The sequence below is a fragment of the Cherax quadricarinatus genome, unplaced genomic scaffold, assembly GCF_038502225.1.
Source record: "Cherax quadricarinatus isolate ZL_2023a unplaced genomic scaffold, ASM3850222v1 Contig174, whole genome shotgun sequence".
In the NCBI taxonomy this organism is placed as follows: domain Eukaryota; kingdom Metazoa; phylum Arthropoda; class Malacostraca; order Decapoda; family Parastacidae; genus Cherax; species Cherax quadricarinatus.
Window position 1 is genome coordinate 101,053 of NW_027195200.1, and position 17,110 is coordinate 118,162.

Genomic DNA, 17,110 nt, shown 5'->3' on the forward strand with positions numbered 1-17,110 from the left:
TTAACATCAATTGGGTCTCAATCTTGGTGTATTGAGTACTATCTTCAGTACTGTTGGGAAAGTGTTGGTTTCTAGTGATATGTTAAAGATTGCAGTAATGACGGGTGAAAGGACATGACCTGCTCTGTTGAACAACAATGGTGGAACTTGATATAAATTTCCAGACTTGTTTTGCAGCTAATTAATAATATGTGTGAGCTCACTGGGCTCAGTTGACAGAGGGATGTTGTGTGGGCTCACTGGGTTCAGTTGATAGAGGGGTGTTGTGTGGGCTCACTGGGTTCAGTTGACAGAGGGATGTTGTGTGGGCTCACTGGGCTCAGTTGATAGAGGGATGCTGGAAGAACTTCCACAAAGTAATCACTCGCTCGAGTACTGGTGCCTGGAATTTTATTAGCTAGACTTGATCCTATTGTAGAGAAGAAATCATTTAACCTCTTAGCTATATCTACATTTCTATTATTATAATCAAAGCGCTATACCGGCAAGGGTCATACAGCACTGAATTGTTACTACAGGTTGGTGGTGTTGTTCACTGGACCTACAACAATATCCACAGTTTTGGTCAACTTGTGAATATCCAAGATTTAAGAGAGTGTGTTCCAGGTCTGTCTCATATTACCTCTTGTGTCGCTGAGCCGCCTACAATAATACTTTTTGGACTTCCTAATTACATTATTAAGGACTGACGAAAGGTGTTTAAATTATTCTTTAGTTATTATGCTCTGTTCTTTACTTATTACGTCCTGTTCTTTAGTTATTAAGTCCTTTTCTTCAGCTATTAAGTCCTGTTCTTTACTTATTAAGTCCTGTTCTTTAGTTATTAAGTCCTTTTCTTTAGCTATTAAGTCCTGTTCTTTAGTTATCATGTCCTGTTCTTTAGTTATTAAACCCTGCTCTTCAGTTATTAAACCCTGTTCTTTACTTATTAAGTCTTGTTCTTTAGTTATTAAGTCCTGTTCTTTAGTTATTAAGCCCTGTTACTTAGTTATTAAGCATTGTTCTTTAGTTATTAAGCATTGTTCTTTAGTTATTAAACACTGTTCTTCAGTTATTAAACCCGGTTCTTAAGTTATTATGCTCTGTTCTTTAGTTATTAAGCCCTGTTTTTTTTAGTTATTAAGCCCTTTTATTTAGTTATTAAGCCCTGTTTTTTAGTTATTATGCCCTGTTCTTTAGTTATTATGCTCTGTTCTTTAGTTATTAAGCCCTGTTCTTTAGTTATTAAGCCCTGTTCTTTAGTTATCAAACCCTGTTCTTTAGTTATTATGCTCTGTTCTTTAGTTATTAGGCCCTGTTCTTTAGTTATTAAGCCCTGTTCTTTAGTTATTAAGCCCTGTTTTTTAGTTATTAAGCCCTGTTCTTTAGTTATTATGCTCTGCTCTTTAGTTATTAAGCCCTGTTCTTTAGTTATTAAGCCCTGTTCTTTAGTTATCAAACCCTGTTCTTTAGTTATTATGCTCTGTTCTTTAGTTATTAGGCCCTGTTCTTTAGTTATTAAGCCCTGTTCGTTAGTTATTAAGCCCTGATCTTTAGTTATTAAGCCCTGATCTTTAGTTATTATGAACTGTTCTTTAGTTATTATGCCCTGTTCTTCAGTTATTCAACCCTGTTTTTTAGTTATTAAACCCTGTTCTTTCTTAGATATGTTTCTTATCTATGGATATGAAGATATTATGTGTTAGCTACTTAGTCACTCTGCTGTGATCTGTCTTCTTTGATTTACATTACCCATGTTAATGTCTTGTTTGATTTACATTATCCATGTTAATGTCTTGTTTGATTTACATTATCCATGTTAATGTCTTGTTTGATTTACATTACCCATGTTAATGTCTTGTTTGATTTACATTACCCATGTTAATGTCTTCTTTGATTTACATTACCCATGTTAATGTCTTGTTTGATTTACATTACCCATGTTAATGTCTTGTTTGATTTACATTACCCATGTTAATGTCTTGTTTGATTTACATTATCCATGTTAATGTCTTGTTTGATTTACATTACCCATGTTAATGTCTTGTTTGATTTACATTACCCATGTTAATGTCTTGTTTGATTTACATTATCCATGTTAATGTCTTGTTTGATTTACATTACCCATGTTAATGTCTTGTTTGATTTACATTACCCATGTTAATGTCTTGTTTGATTTACATTACCCATGTTAATGTCTTCTTTGATTTACATTACCAATGTTAATGTCTTGTTTGATTTACATTACCCATGTTAATGTCTTCTTTGATTTACATTACCAATGTTAATGTCTTCTTTGATTTACATTACCAATGTTAATGTCTTCTTTGATTTACATTACCAATGTTAATGTCTTCTTTGATTTACATTACCCATGTTAATGTCTTCTTTGATTTACATTACCCATGTTAATGTCTTCTTTGATTTACATTACCCATGTTAATGTCTTGTTTGATTTACATTACCCATGTTAATGTCTTGTTTGATTTACATTATCCATGTTAATGTCCGACTTTGCCATTTGAATTAAAACTGGATATTAATTTCTACGTCATGACCTGTCAATAGTTTTTCTGATTATCTTCAGATAATCATAAAAACATACTATTGCATTTATGTGCACTGACGTTTAGGGAACCTGAGTTATGACTCACGAAATCGCAATGACACGATTACAAACAAACCACGGTACAGGTGGGGATTGAACTCGCGGCTAGCAAGTCATAAAACTCCAGCAGCGAGTTCAGTTCCCGCCCGTGCCGTGGTTTGATCTGGGTTATTTTCTATGGGGGATTCTTTCTTGGGCTGCGCAGCGATCGAAATGCATTCAGTTAAATACAGATTTCCCACTCCAAATGGGAGGTGTTTTGATGCTGGTGAGGCCTTTTTATCCAAAGAATTAGACTCATTTTCTCCTTCCTCTGGATCGAACCTGAGTGTCTCTTATTACCCAGGCGCGATGTGATCCCAACGGATTTTTTGTGCCTCCTCTGAGCAAAGTGAAAAAAAAATCCAAACTTTTCTTGAAATATTAACAGGATTATGTTCAGTAGCTTTCTTTGGACCCGTATAAACTTAACCATGGCTTCCCCTAAAATCTTGCCGTGGCCACCATTAAAATCTTACCATGAACACTCCTAAAATCTTGCCGTGGCCACCCTTAAAATCTTACCATGGATACTCCTAAAATCTTGCCGTGTCCTCCCTTAAAATCTTACCATGGACACTCCTAAAATCTTGCCGTGGCCTTCCCTAAAACCTCATCATATCCAACCATAAGATCTTGCGTTGCTTCACCTTGATGGTCAAACACCCACTTTGAGGAACCATGACTCTGATGGGATGAATACAGATCACACTGATCTTACACTGATATAACACCACAGAAATGAACACAAATTAGACTCATACACCTTGGTTAGGGGGCCAGGTCAGGAGGTTAGGTTTTGGTTGGAAAGAGGTTGGGGTTAGCCAGGCCCAAATCAGGTTGGTTTGGGGGGTTTGGTTGGGTTAGGTTGGAGAGGCCAGGTCAGGCAGGTCAGGTCAGGGAAAGGTTGGTTAGGCATGTCGGTCAGGTCTTTTGGTTGGGGGAGGGTTTGGTTTGGGTTGGGAGGGGGTTGGAAATGTTTGGGTTAGTTAGGTTGGGGTTAGGTTGGGGGTTGGGTTGGTTGGGTTGGTTAGGTTGGGGTTGGGTTAGGTTGGGGGTTTGGTTGGTTGGGGTAGGGCGGTTGGTTAGGGCACCCCGGGGAAGTCCAACAAACACCTCTATCTGCTCCTGTCCCTGCCACTGACAGGAATCCGGTTGCTTTCCGGGATATAAGAAAAAAAAAGGGGGGTTTCTTTATAAGTATTATTTTTACGGCCAGTACTTTCCCTGCTGACGTAACATGACTAACATGACGTAACACTGACAAAAAATTTAAAACTGAGAAAATTTTTTTTTAAAAAATTCACAAAAAAAATGTTATAACATTATTAACAAAAAATGGGAAATTTTAACCACCAGTAAAAGGAAAAAGAGAAAAAATTATAAAAAATTTAACTTTAAAATTTTAAAAAACCCAAAAATTTTTAACCCTAGAAAACCCTTTTATGAATTATTTTTTTAAAAAATTTAAAAACCCCAAAATAAACACCTTGTCATCATTTCCCCGGAAAAATTTAAAAAAAAAAACCCCCTACAAAAACCCGTGAAAAACCCTTTATGAACACCCCCCCACTGATGAAACACCATTGATGAACACACCGATGAACACACTTGATGAAAACCAAAAAACCACTTGATGAACACACCCGATGAACCAAAACTTGATAAACACACCACTTGGAAAATAGAAAACACCACTTGATGAAACAAAACCCTTTATGAACACACCCCACCCTTTTAAAAACCCCCGGGGCACACCATTGATGACACACCTTTTATAACACCCAAAAACCCCAGTGAACACACCACTTGATGAACACACCACTTGATGAACACACCACTTGATGAACACACCACTTGATGAACAAAAACGTGAAAAAGAACACACCACTTGATGAAACAACCGATGGAGCACAACCTTTATGAAAACTTTTCCCCCAAAAGGCCCCCGTGGGCACCTTGCTGATGAACAACCACTTGATGAAAACCCCAAAAAACCCTTGATGAACACACCCCATAACACAAAAAATGATGAACCCCCATGGATGAACACACCCCTTTATGAAAAACCATTGATGAACACACCCCGGGCAAAGAAAACCCCCGGGCCCCCAAAAAAGGATGAACACACCCCTTGATGAACACACCATTGATAACAACCACCTTTTATGAACACACCCGTGAAAACCCCCTTTTAAAACCCCTTGATGAACACCACTTTTGGGATGAAAACCCCAAACCCTTGATAAAAAGAAACACCCCCGGAAAACACCCAAAACACGGGTGGGGAAACACCCCTTGATGAACACAACACTTGATGAACACAAACCCCGATGTTAGAAAACAACGGTGAACCCCCGATGAACCACCCCGTAAACCCTTGCCCCGATGAAAACCCCGGGCCACCCTTGATAAAAAAACGGGCCCCCCTTGATGAACACACCGATGAACAACCCGATGAACACACCCTTGATGAACACACCCCTTGATGAAAACACCCTTTATGAACACACCCCTTTTGGTATGCCCCCCTTAGGGCCCCCGGCCAAGTGAAAAAAGGGATAAAACCCCGGAAAAAGGTAAAACACCATTTAAAAATGCACAAAATTGGTAAAACCGCCCCGGAAAAAAATGCACACTGGAACAACCCCAGGAAAACCCCCTAAAAAGGTACAACCATTTTGGAAAAACCATCGGAAAAACCCGGACACACGGGAAAAAACCAGGCACACCAGGGCCCCGGGGACACACCACTTGAGAAAACAACCCGGGAAAACCCCCATTTTTTGAACAACCACTTGGAAAACCGCCGGCACCACTTTTTAAAAAAAAGGCCCCCGGAAACCCCCTTTTGGAAAACACCCCCTTGAGCAACCCCCGCCCAGGAAAACCCCCATATAAAACACGGGGCACCCCTTGGGAAACCGGCACACCCTAGAAAAGGAAAAAAGCCCACTTGGAAAACCACACTTTTAAATTTTGGGGAGGCAATGGGAACCCCGGGGAAAAAATGGAAAACTGGGCATAAACCCCTTGGACCATTGCACAAAAAAGAAGGCAGCACCCCTTGGGCAGCACACGGGGACGAAACCCCTTGGGGAAAGCACACGGGGCCCCCCCAACCCCCCTTAGGGAAAAGGGCCCCACAAATGGAGCCCCCCCAAAACCACCCGGGGGAAAAGGCACGCCCGGAGGCAACCCTTGGACACGACTACGGGGCATTGGGGACCCGGCACGCCCCCTTGGGCACCCCACCAAAATTGGGACATGGCTACTGGGGGGTCCCCAAAAACTTTGGGGGAAAGCACCACTTGGGAAAACACAAACCCACTTGGGGGAAACCCCTTTCCCCCCGGGAGGCCCATGCACCCCAGGACACGCACTACAGGGGGCACCCCCCCGTCCCCCCTTGGGGCACCATACTAGGACAAACCACTTGGGAACCCCACGAGGGAAAAAACTTGGGACAGGATAGGCACCCGGGAAACCCCCAAAGGAAACCCCTTGGGGGACTAAAGGGAAAAACCCCTTGGGGAACATGGACATAAAAATACTGGAGGGCACCCCTGGGGGCCCCTGGGGAAACGGGGACCACTGGAGGCAGCACCGGGAAACGCACACTGGAGGGACAACACTTGGGGGCACTGGGCCCCGGGGGGGGCAAACCCCCCACCCCTTAGGGCACGCACTACTTAGGCATGCACCGCGCAAACGCACAATGGAACACCCCGGGCCCCCAGGGAACCCCGGGCCCCCACTGGAGACAAAAACACTTGGGACACACATTACAGAAGGCACGCACCATTAGGGAAACGCACTACAGGACGCACGCACCACTTGGGAAAACACAATTGCAGGCAAGCACCACTTGGGAAATGCACTACTAGAGGCACGCAACACTTCGGACATGCACTACTGGAGGCACACGCCACTTGGGAAACGAACTACTGGAGGCATGCACCACTTGGGACACGCACTACTAGAGGTATGCACCACTTGCGACATGCACTACTTGAGGCACTCACCACTTGGGACACGAACTACTGGATGCACGCACCACTTGAGACACGCACTACTTCAGGCATGCACCTCTTGGGACATGCACTACTGGAGACACGCACCAATTGGGATACACACTACTGGAGGCACGCCCCACTTTGGACATGCACTACTGGAAGCACGCACCAATTGGGACACGCACTACTGGAGGCACCCACAACTTTGGACACGCACTACCAGAGGCACCCACAACTTTGGACACGCACTACCGGAGGCACGCACGACTTGGGACGCGCACTACTGGAGGCACGCACCAGTTGAGAAATGCAATTCTTGAGGCACGCAGAACTTGGGAAACGCACTACTGGAGGCACGCACCATTTGGAACACGCACTAGTGGAGGCACTCACAACTTGGGACGCGAACTACTGGAGGCACGCAACACTTGGGACATGCACTACTGGAGGCACGCACCACTTGGGAAATGCACTACTGGCGGCACACAACACTTGGGAAACGCACTACTAGAGGCACGCACCACTTGGGACACACAGTACTGAAGGCACGCACCACTTGGGACACGCACTGCTGGAGGCACGCACGACTTGGGACACGCACTGCAGGAGGCACGCAACACACTTGGGACATGCACTACTGGAGGCACGCACCACTTGGGAAACGCACTACTGGAGGCACGCAACACTTGGGAAACGCACTACTGGATGCACACACCACTTGGGAGAGGCACTACTGGAGGTACGCACCTCTTAGGACACGCACTGCTGGAGGCATGGACCACTTGGGAAACGCACTACTGGAGGCACACAACACTTGGGACACGCACTAGAGGAGGCATGCACCACTTGGGACACGCACTACTGTAGGCATGCAGCACTTGGGACACGCTCTTCTGGAGGCACACACCACTTGGGACACGCACTACTGGAGGCACGCACCACTTGGGACACGCACTACTGGAGGCACGCACCACTTGGGACACGCACTACTGGAGGCACGCACCACTTGGGACACGCACTACTGGAGGCACGCACCACTTGGGACACGCACTACTGGAGGCACGCACCACTTGGGACACGCACTACTGGAGGCACGCAACACTTGGGACATGCACTACTGGAGGCATGCACCACTTGGGAAACGCACTACTGGAGGCACGCACCACTTGGGACACGAGCTACTGGAGGCACGCACCACTTGGGACACGCACGACTGGAGGCACGCACCACTTGGGACACGCGCTACTGGAGGCACGCAACACTTGGGAAATGCACTACTGGAGGCACGCACCACTTGGGGAACGCACTACTGGAGGCACGCACCACTTGGGACACTCACTACTGGAGGCACGCAACACTTGGGACATGCACTACTGGAGGCACACAACACTTGGGAAATGCACTACTGGAGGCACGCACCACTTGGGACACACACTACTGGAGGCACGCAACACTTGGGACATGCACTACTGGAGGCATGCACTTCTTGGGAAACGCACTACTGGAGGCACACAACCTTTGGGAAACGCACTACTGGAGGAACGCACCAATTGGGACACACACTAATGGAGGCAAGCACGACTTGGGACACGCTCTACTGGAGGCACGCAACACTTGGGACACGCACTGCTAGAGGCACGCACCACTTGGGAAACGCACTAATGGAGGCACGCAACACTTGAGAAACGCACTGCTGGAGGCATGCACCACTTGGGACACGCACTACAGGAGGCATGCACCACTTGGGAAACGCACTGTTGGAGGCACGCACCACTTGGGAAACGCACTACTGGAGGCATGCAACACTTGGGACACGCACTAGTGGAGGCACGCACCACTTGGTACACACACTACTGGAGGCATGCACCACTTTGGACACGCTCTACTGGAGTCACGCACCACTTGGGTCACACCCTACTGGAGGCATGCACCTCTTGGGACACGCACTACTTGAGGCACGCAACACTTGGGACACACACTACTAGAGACACACACCACTTGGAAAACGCACTACTGGAGGCATACACCACTTCTGAAACGCACTACTGTAGGCACGCACCACTTAGGAAACGCACTAATGGAGGCATGCAACAGTTGGGACACGCACTAATGGAGGCATGCACCTCTTGGGACACGCACTACTTGAGGCACGCAACACTTGGGACACACACTACTAGAGACACACACCACTTGGAAAACGCACTACTGGAGGCATACACCACTTCTGAAACGCACTACTGTAGGCACGCACCACTTGGGAAACGCACTAATGGAGGCATGCAACAGTTGGGACACGCACTAATGGAGGCATGCACCTCTTGGGAAACGCACTACTGGAGGCATGTACCACTTTGGACACGCTCTACTGGAGGTACACACCACTTGCGACACGCATTACTTGAGGCACGCACCACTTGGGACACACACTGCTGGAGGCATGCACCACTTGGGGACATGCACTACTGGATGCATGCACCACTTGGGACATGCATTACTAGAGGCACGAGCCATTTGGTATACGAACTACTGGAGGCAAGCACCACTTTGGACACGCACTAATGTAGGCATACACCTCATGGGAAATGCACTACTGGAGGCATGCACCACTTGGGAAACGCACTACTGGAGGCATGCACCACTTGGTAAACTCACTACTAGAGTCACGCACCACTTGGGACACGCAGTACTATAGGCATACACTACTTGGGACACACAATACTGGAGGCATGCACCACTTGGGACCCGCACTATTGGATGCACGCAACACTTGGGACACACACTACTGGAGGTACACACCACTTGGGAAACGCACTACTGGATGCACGCACCACTTGGGAAATGCACTACTGGAGGCACGCAAGACTTGGGAAATGCACTACTGAATGCACGCACCACTTGGAACACGCTCTACTGGAGGCACGCACCACTTAGGGAACACACTACTGGAGGCACGCACCACATGGGACACGCACTACTGGAGGCACGCACCACTTGGGGCATGCACTACTAGAGGCACGAAACACTTGGGACACGCACTACTGGAGGCACGCACCACTTGGGAAATGCACTACTGGAGACACGCACCATTTGTGACTCGCACTGCTTGAGGCACGCACAACTTGGGACACGCACTACTGGAGGCACTCAACACTTGGGACACGCACTACTGGAGGCACGCACCACTTGCGACACGCACTATTTGAGGCACACACCACTTGGGACATGCAGTACTGGAGGCACGCAACACATGGGACACGCACTACTTAAGGCACGCACCAGTTGGGACACGCTCTGCGGGAGGCACTCACCACTTGGGACACGCACTACTGGAGGCTCGTAAAACTTGGGGCATGCGCTACTGAAGGCATGCACCACTTGGGAAACGCACTACTGGAGGCACTCACTTCTTGGGACACGCACTACTTGAGGCACGCAACACTTGGGACACGCAATACTGGAGGCTCGCACCGCTTTGGACACGCACTACTGTAGGCACGCAACACTTGGGACATGCACTACTGGAGGCACGCACGATTTGGGAAACGCACTACTTGAGGCACACAACACTTGGGAAACGCACTACTGGAGGGACGCACCCCTTGGGACACACACTACTGGAGGCACGCACCACTTGGGACACACACTACTGGAGGCAAGCAACACTTGGGAAAAACATTACTGGAAGCACGCAACACTTGTGAAACGCACTACTGGTGGCATGCACCACTTGGGACACACACTACTGGAGGCATGCACCACTTTGGACACGCTCTACTGGACGCACGCAACACTTGGGACACACACTAACTGAGGCACGCACCACTTGTGACACGCACTACTGGAGGCACGCAACACTTTCCACAAGCACTACTGGAGGCACGCACCACTTGGAAAACGCACTACTGGAGGCACGCAACACTTGAGAAACGCACCACTGGAGGCATGCACCACTTGGGACACGCACTACTGTAGGCATGCACAACTTGGGAAATGCACTGCTGGAGGCATGCACCACTTGGGAAGCGCACTACCAGAGGCACCCAACAGTTGGGACACGCACTAGGGAGGGATGCACCACTTGAGAAACACACTACTGGAGGCATGCACCACTTGGGACACGCTCTACTGGAGGTACACACCACTTGCGACACGCATTACTTGAGGAACGCACCACTTGGGACACACACTACTGGAGGCATGCACCACTTGGGACATGCACTACTGGAGGCATGCACGACTCGGGACATTCATTACTGGAGGCACGAGCCATTTGGGGCACGCACTACAGGAGGCACACACCACTTGGGACACACACTACCGGAGGCATGCACCACTTGAGACACTCACTACTGGAGGCAGGAACCACTTGGGACACGCACTATTGGAGGCATTCACCACTTGGGACACGCACTACTGGAGGCATACACCACTTAGGAATTGCACTACTGGAGGCATGCAGCACTTGGGAAACGCACTACTGGAGGCACGCAACACTTGGGACACACACTACTGGAGGCACGCACCACTTGCGTCACGCACTGCTTGAGGCACGCACCACTTGGGACACGCACTACTGGAGGCACTCGACACTTTGGACAAGGACTACTGGAGGCACGCACCACTTGGAACACGCACTACTGGATGCACTCAACACTTTGGACAAGCACTACTGGAGGCACGCACCACTTGCGACACGCACTACTTGAGGCACGCACCGCTTGAGACACGCATTTTTGGGACACACAGCACTTGTGGCACGCACTACTTGGGACACGCACCACTGGGGACACGGAACACTGGGGACACACACTCACACACCACTGGGGATACGCAACACTGGGGACACTCACACACACACACACAACTGGGGACACGCAACACTGGGGACACACACACACACACACACACACCACTGGTGACACGCAACACTTGGGACACACACACACACACACCACTGGGGACACGCATCATTGGAGCTACACACGCCCACCACTGGTTACACTCACACACACACACACTACTGGGGACACACTCACAACACACACCACTGGGGACCCACACACACACACGCTACTGGGGACACACACACACACACACACACACACACACCGCTGGGGACACACACACACACCACTGGGGACACACACACACATACACTGCTGGGAACACATACACAAACACACACCAATGGGGAAACACACACACCCCTGGAGACACATAGTCACACGCACGCCACTGGGGACACGCACCATTGGAGACACACATACACCACTTGGGACACGCACCACTATGGACACACACACACCACTGGTGACACGCACACACCACTGGGGACACGCACCACCGGGGACACACACACACGCTCCACTGGGGTGGGGATATGCAAATGAATTTTAGCTAACTCAGGGCAACGAATGTGGCAGAAGGTATGCTAGGTGCTAGGAAGCTAAGCTGAGCCCCGGAATGTTGCAGGAGGCATGCTAGGTGCTAGGAAGCTAAGCTGAGCCCCGGAATGTGGCAGGAGGTATGCTAGGTGCTAGGAAGCTAAGCTGAGCCCCGGAATGTTGCAGGAGGCATGCTAGGTGCTAGGAAGCTAACCTAGGCCCCGGAATGTGGCAGGAGGTATGCTAGGTGCTAGGAAGCTAAGCTGAGCCCCGGAATATGGCAGGAGGTATGCTAGGTGCTAGGAAGCTAAGCTGAGCCCCGGAATATTGCAGGAGGCATGCTAGGTGCTAGGAAGCTAATCTGAACCCCGGAATGTGGCAGGAGGTATGCTAGGTGCTAGGAAGCTAACCTAGGCCCCGGAATGTGGCAGGAGGTATGCTAGGTGCTAGGAAGCTAAGCTGAGCCCCGGAATGTGGAAGAAGGTATGCTAGGTGCTAGGAAGCTAAGCTGAGCCCCGGAATGTTGCAGGAGGCATGCTAGGTGCTAGGAAGCTAAGCTGAGCCCCGGAATGTGGCAGGAGGTATGCTAGGTGCTAGGAAGCTAAGCTGAGCCCCGGAATGTGGCAGGAGGTATGCTAGGTGCTAGGAAGCTAAGCTGAGCCCCGGAATGTTGCAGGTGGCATGCTAGGTGCTAGGAAGCTAACCTAGGCCCCAGAATGTGGCAGGAGGTATGCTAGGTGCTAGGAAGCTAAGCTGAGCCCCGGAATGTGGCAGGAGGTATGCTAGGTGCTAGGAAGCTAAGCTGAGCCCCGGAATGTTGCAGGAGGCATGCTAGGTGCTAGGAAGCTAAGCTGAGCCCCGGAATGTTGCAGGAGGCATGCTAGGTGCTAGGAAGCTAAGCTGAACCCTGGAATGTGGCAGGAGGTATGCTAGGTGCTAGGAAGCTAAGCTGAACCCCGGAATGTGGCAGGAGGTATGCTAGGTGCTAGGAAGCTAAGCTAGGCCCTGGAATGTTGCAGGAGGCATGCTAGGTGCTAGGAAGCTAAGCTAGGCCCCGGAATGTGGCAGGAGGCATGCTAGGTGCTAGGAAGCTAAGCTAGGCCCCGGAATGTTGCAGGAGGCATGCTAGGTGCTAGGAAGCTAAGCTAGGCCCCGGAATGTGGCAGGAGGCATGCTAGGTGCTAGGAAGCTAAGCTAGGCCCCGGAATGTGGCAGGAGGCATGCTAGGTGCTAGGAAGCTAAGCTAGGCCCCGGAATGTGGCAGGAGGTATGCTAGGTGCTAGGAAGCTAAGCTAGGCCCCGGAATGTTGCAGGAGGCATGCTAGGTGCTAGGAAGCTAAGCTAGGCCCCGGAATGTTGCAGGAGGCATGCTAGGTGCTAGGAAGCTAAGCTGAGCCCCGGAATGTTGCAGGAGGCATGCTAGGTGCTAGGAAGCTAAGCTGAACCCCGGAATGTGGCAGGAGGTATGCTAGGTGCTAGGAAGCTAAGCTGAGCCCTGGAATGTGGCAGGAGGTATGCTAGGTGCTAGGAAGCTAAGGTAGGCCCCGGAATGTTGCATGAGGCATACTAGGTGCTAGGAAGCTAAGCTAGGCCCCGGAATGTGGCAGGAGGCATGCTAGGTGCTAGTAAGCTAAGCTAGGCCCCGGAATGTGGCAGGAGGCATGCTAGGTGCTAGGAAGCTAAGCTAGGCCCCGGAATGTTGCAGGAGGCATGCTAGGTGCTAGGAAGCAAAGCTGAACCCCGGAATGGGGCAGGAGGTATGCTAGGTGCTAGGAAGCTAAGCTAGGCCCCGGAATGCCCTCCAGTTAGGCTAGGCTCGCACCTCACTCTTATTTTCTTGACTTTCAATTTCATCAATTTCAACGTCACTTTCAACATTAAAAAGGTTCCTCAGTTTCTTTCTCCTATTAATATTATATTCGGATAAATTAAAACAACAGGTAAGTAACATTTTGCGTTATTAGTAATTGTTATCAAGATATCTTTGAAGGAGAGTTGTTGTTATCTGCCAGACATGTTGTTGAATGTTCATGTATGTTAACTGCCAGACATGTTGTTGAATGTTCATGTATGTTAACTGCCAGACATGTTGTTGAATGTTCATGTATGTTAACTGCCAGACATGTTGTTGAATGTTCATGTATGTTATCTGCCAGACATGTTGTTGAATGTTCATGTATGTTAACTGCCAGACATGTTGTTGAATGTTCATGTATGTTAACTGCCAGACATGTTGTTGAATATTCATGTATGTTAACTGCGACTAGACCAGGAATTTTCCCGTCTGTGTGTGAAGAACATACCTGAATAAGTCTTAGTCATTGCTTATACCACAACAGGAACAGTGAATCCTACTCATTACGACCACCATAACAGTGACAGATGATCCCAATAATTTTAAACATCACAACAGGAACAGATGATGCTAGCCGTTAGGAACACCACAAAGCAAACAGAAGAGGTGTCATTATATACTTCACAACGGCAACAAAGAATGACAGCCGTCATGAACACCAGAAAACAACAGAGAATCCGTCATTATATATACCACAACATCAACACATGATACTAGTCATTTTGAACCCCAAAGAGCAACAGAGGTTTCTCGCTTGTATTGAGAAACACCATCAAAGAGCAACAGAAGTTCCTAGCTTGTATTGAGAAACACCATCAAAGAGCAACAGAGGTTCCTTGCTTGTATTGAGAAACACCATCAAAGAGCAACAGAGGTTCCTTGTTTGTATTGAGAAACACCATCAAAGAGCAACAGAGGTTCCTTGTTTGTATTGAGAAACACCATCAAAGAGCAACAGAGGTTCCTCGCTTGTATTGAGAAACACCATCAAAGAGCAACAGAGGTTCCTTTCTTGTAATGAGAAACACCATCAAAGAGCAACAGAGGTTCCTTGCTTGTATTGAGAAACACCATCAAAGAGCAACAGAGGTTCCTTTCTTGTAATGAGAAACACCATCAAAGAGCAACAGAGGTTCCTAGCTTGTATTGAGAAACACCATCAAAGAGCAACAGAGGTTCCTAGCTTGTATTGAGAAACACCATCAAAGAGCAACAGAGGTTCCTTTCTTGTAATGAGAAACACCATCAAAGAGCAACAGAGGTTCCTAGCTTGTATTGAGAAACACCATCAAAGAGCAACAGAGGTTCCTTGCTTGTATTGAGAAACACCATCAAAGAGCAACAGAGGTTCCTTGCTTGTATTGAGAAACACCATCAAAGAGCAACAGAGGTTCCTTGTTTGTAATGAGAAACACCATCAAAGAGCAACAGAGGTTCCTTGCTTGTATTGAGAAACACCATCAAAGAGCAACAGAGGTTCCTAGCTTGTATTGAGAAACACCATCAAAGAGCAACAGAGGTTCCTTGCTTGTATTGAGAAACACCATCAAAGAGCAACAGAGGTTCCTCGCTTGTATTGAGAAACACCATCAAAGAGCAACAGAGGTTCCTCGCTTGTATTGAGAAACACCATCAAAGAGCAACAGAGGTTCCTCGCTTGTATTGAGAAACACCATCAAAGAGCAACAGAGGTTCCTTGCTTGTATTGAGAAACACCATCAAAGAGCAACAGAGGTTCCTCGCTTGTATTGAGAAACACCATCAAAGAGCAACAGAGGTTCCTTGCTTGTACTGAGAAACAACATCAGAGCAACAGAGGCTCCTCGCTTGTATTGAGAAACACCATCAAAGAGCAACAGAGGCTCCTCGCTTGTATTGAGAAACACCATCAAAGAGCAACAGAGGTTCCTTGCTTGTACTGAGAAACAACATCAGAGCAACAGAGGCTCCTCGCTTGTATTGAGAAACACCATCAAAGAACAACAGAGGTTCCTTGCTTGTACTGAGAAACAACATCAGAGCAACAGAGGTTCCTCGCTTGTATTGAGAAACATCATCAAAGAACAACAGAGGTTCCTCGCTTGTATTGAGAAACACCATCAAAGAACAACAGAGGTTCCTTGCTTGTACTGAGAAACAACATCAGAGCAACAGAGGTTCCTCGCTTGTATTGAGAAACATCATCAAAGAACAACAGAGGTTCCTCGCTTGTATTGAGAAACATCATCAAAGAACAACAGAGGTTCCTCGCTTGTATTGAGAAACATCATCAAAGAACAACAGAGGTTCCTCGCTTGTATTGAGAAACACCATCAAAGAACAACAGAGGTTCCTTGCTTGTACTGAGAAACAACATCAGAGCAACAGAGGTTCCTTGTTTGTATTGAGAAACACCATCAAAGAGCAACAGAGGTTCCTCGCTTGTATTGAGAAGCACCATCAAAGCAGCAGACAGAGAATTCCGCCATTATGCAACATATAGCTGAATCAAATACAGCGTGTGGAGTCTTGAAGACAGAATTACACCATGGATTACCTTATGTTCTTCAGAGTCCTGGGTGGCAGCAGTCAGCAGCACGACGCCCAGCAGCAATACTTGCACCATCCAGCGCACCATTGCTTTTTCAGTTTGTGATGCACGAAACTCTGTTGAAGAACTGATTGTGGTATCTACTGGCTGTGGTTGGTGAAGTCAACTGATGCTTTTGCCTTATCGTTCACTATCATATCTGACGCTGAAGTACACGTGATAAATATTCCTCTCCCAAGCTTTATCAACCTTTGTTTTATCATTGGATAGTTTTGAAAGTTCCATACGTGCGACACTGTGTTATGCCACATACCTTGAGTGATTCACTCATTACTCACCTTATTACTATTTCCACTCTCCGCCTCACGTAGTCCGTAAATTGGTTAATCAATAACAACAAAATTTTTTCCCGTTGTATTCTGCTCGATTACACTGGATCTCCGGGAATACTGAGGAGAATTTATATACATTTCTATATTAGTTAATTTCGACACTGGTGTTATATTTGTTAATATATCTTATGATTTACAATCTTGTAGCATTGAAATATCTTATCCTTTAGTGTGATGATTGTTGGTACAAAGATACGGAAAGCTGTTTTTTGTAGCAGAGGTGGATGCTTCAGCAGTGTGCTGCTACCCACCCAGTGTTACATGATGGTAACAAAGACTTTCAGTGCTTTCCTGTATCAGCAGAGTG

The 17,110-nt window shown here is 47.7% G+C and overlaps 1 protein-coding gene across 1 annotated transcript in view; it reads right to left on the minus strand.

The window, feature by feature from the left end:
- The window catches only part of LOC138851245 (phosphatidylinositol phosphatase PTPRQ-like), a 115,647-nt gene extending 99,063 nt beyond the window's left edge, over positions 1 to 16,584 (minus strand). The window contains exon 1 of the mRNA XM_070080151.1: positions 16,418 to 16,584. Within this exon, the coding sequence (XP_069936252.1) occupies positions 16,418 to 16,498 (81 nt within the window). The 5' untranslated portion in view covers positions 16,499 to 16,584. The remainder of the gene's footprint in view (positions 1 to 16,417) is intronic.
- Positions 16,585 to 17,110: the final 526 nt, after the last annotated feature.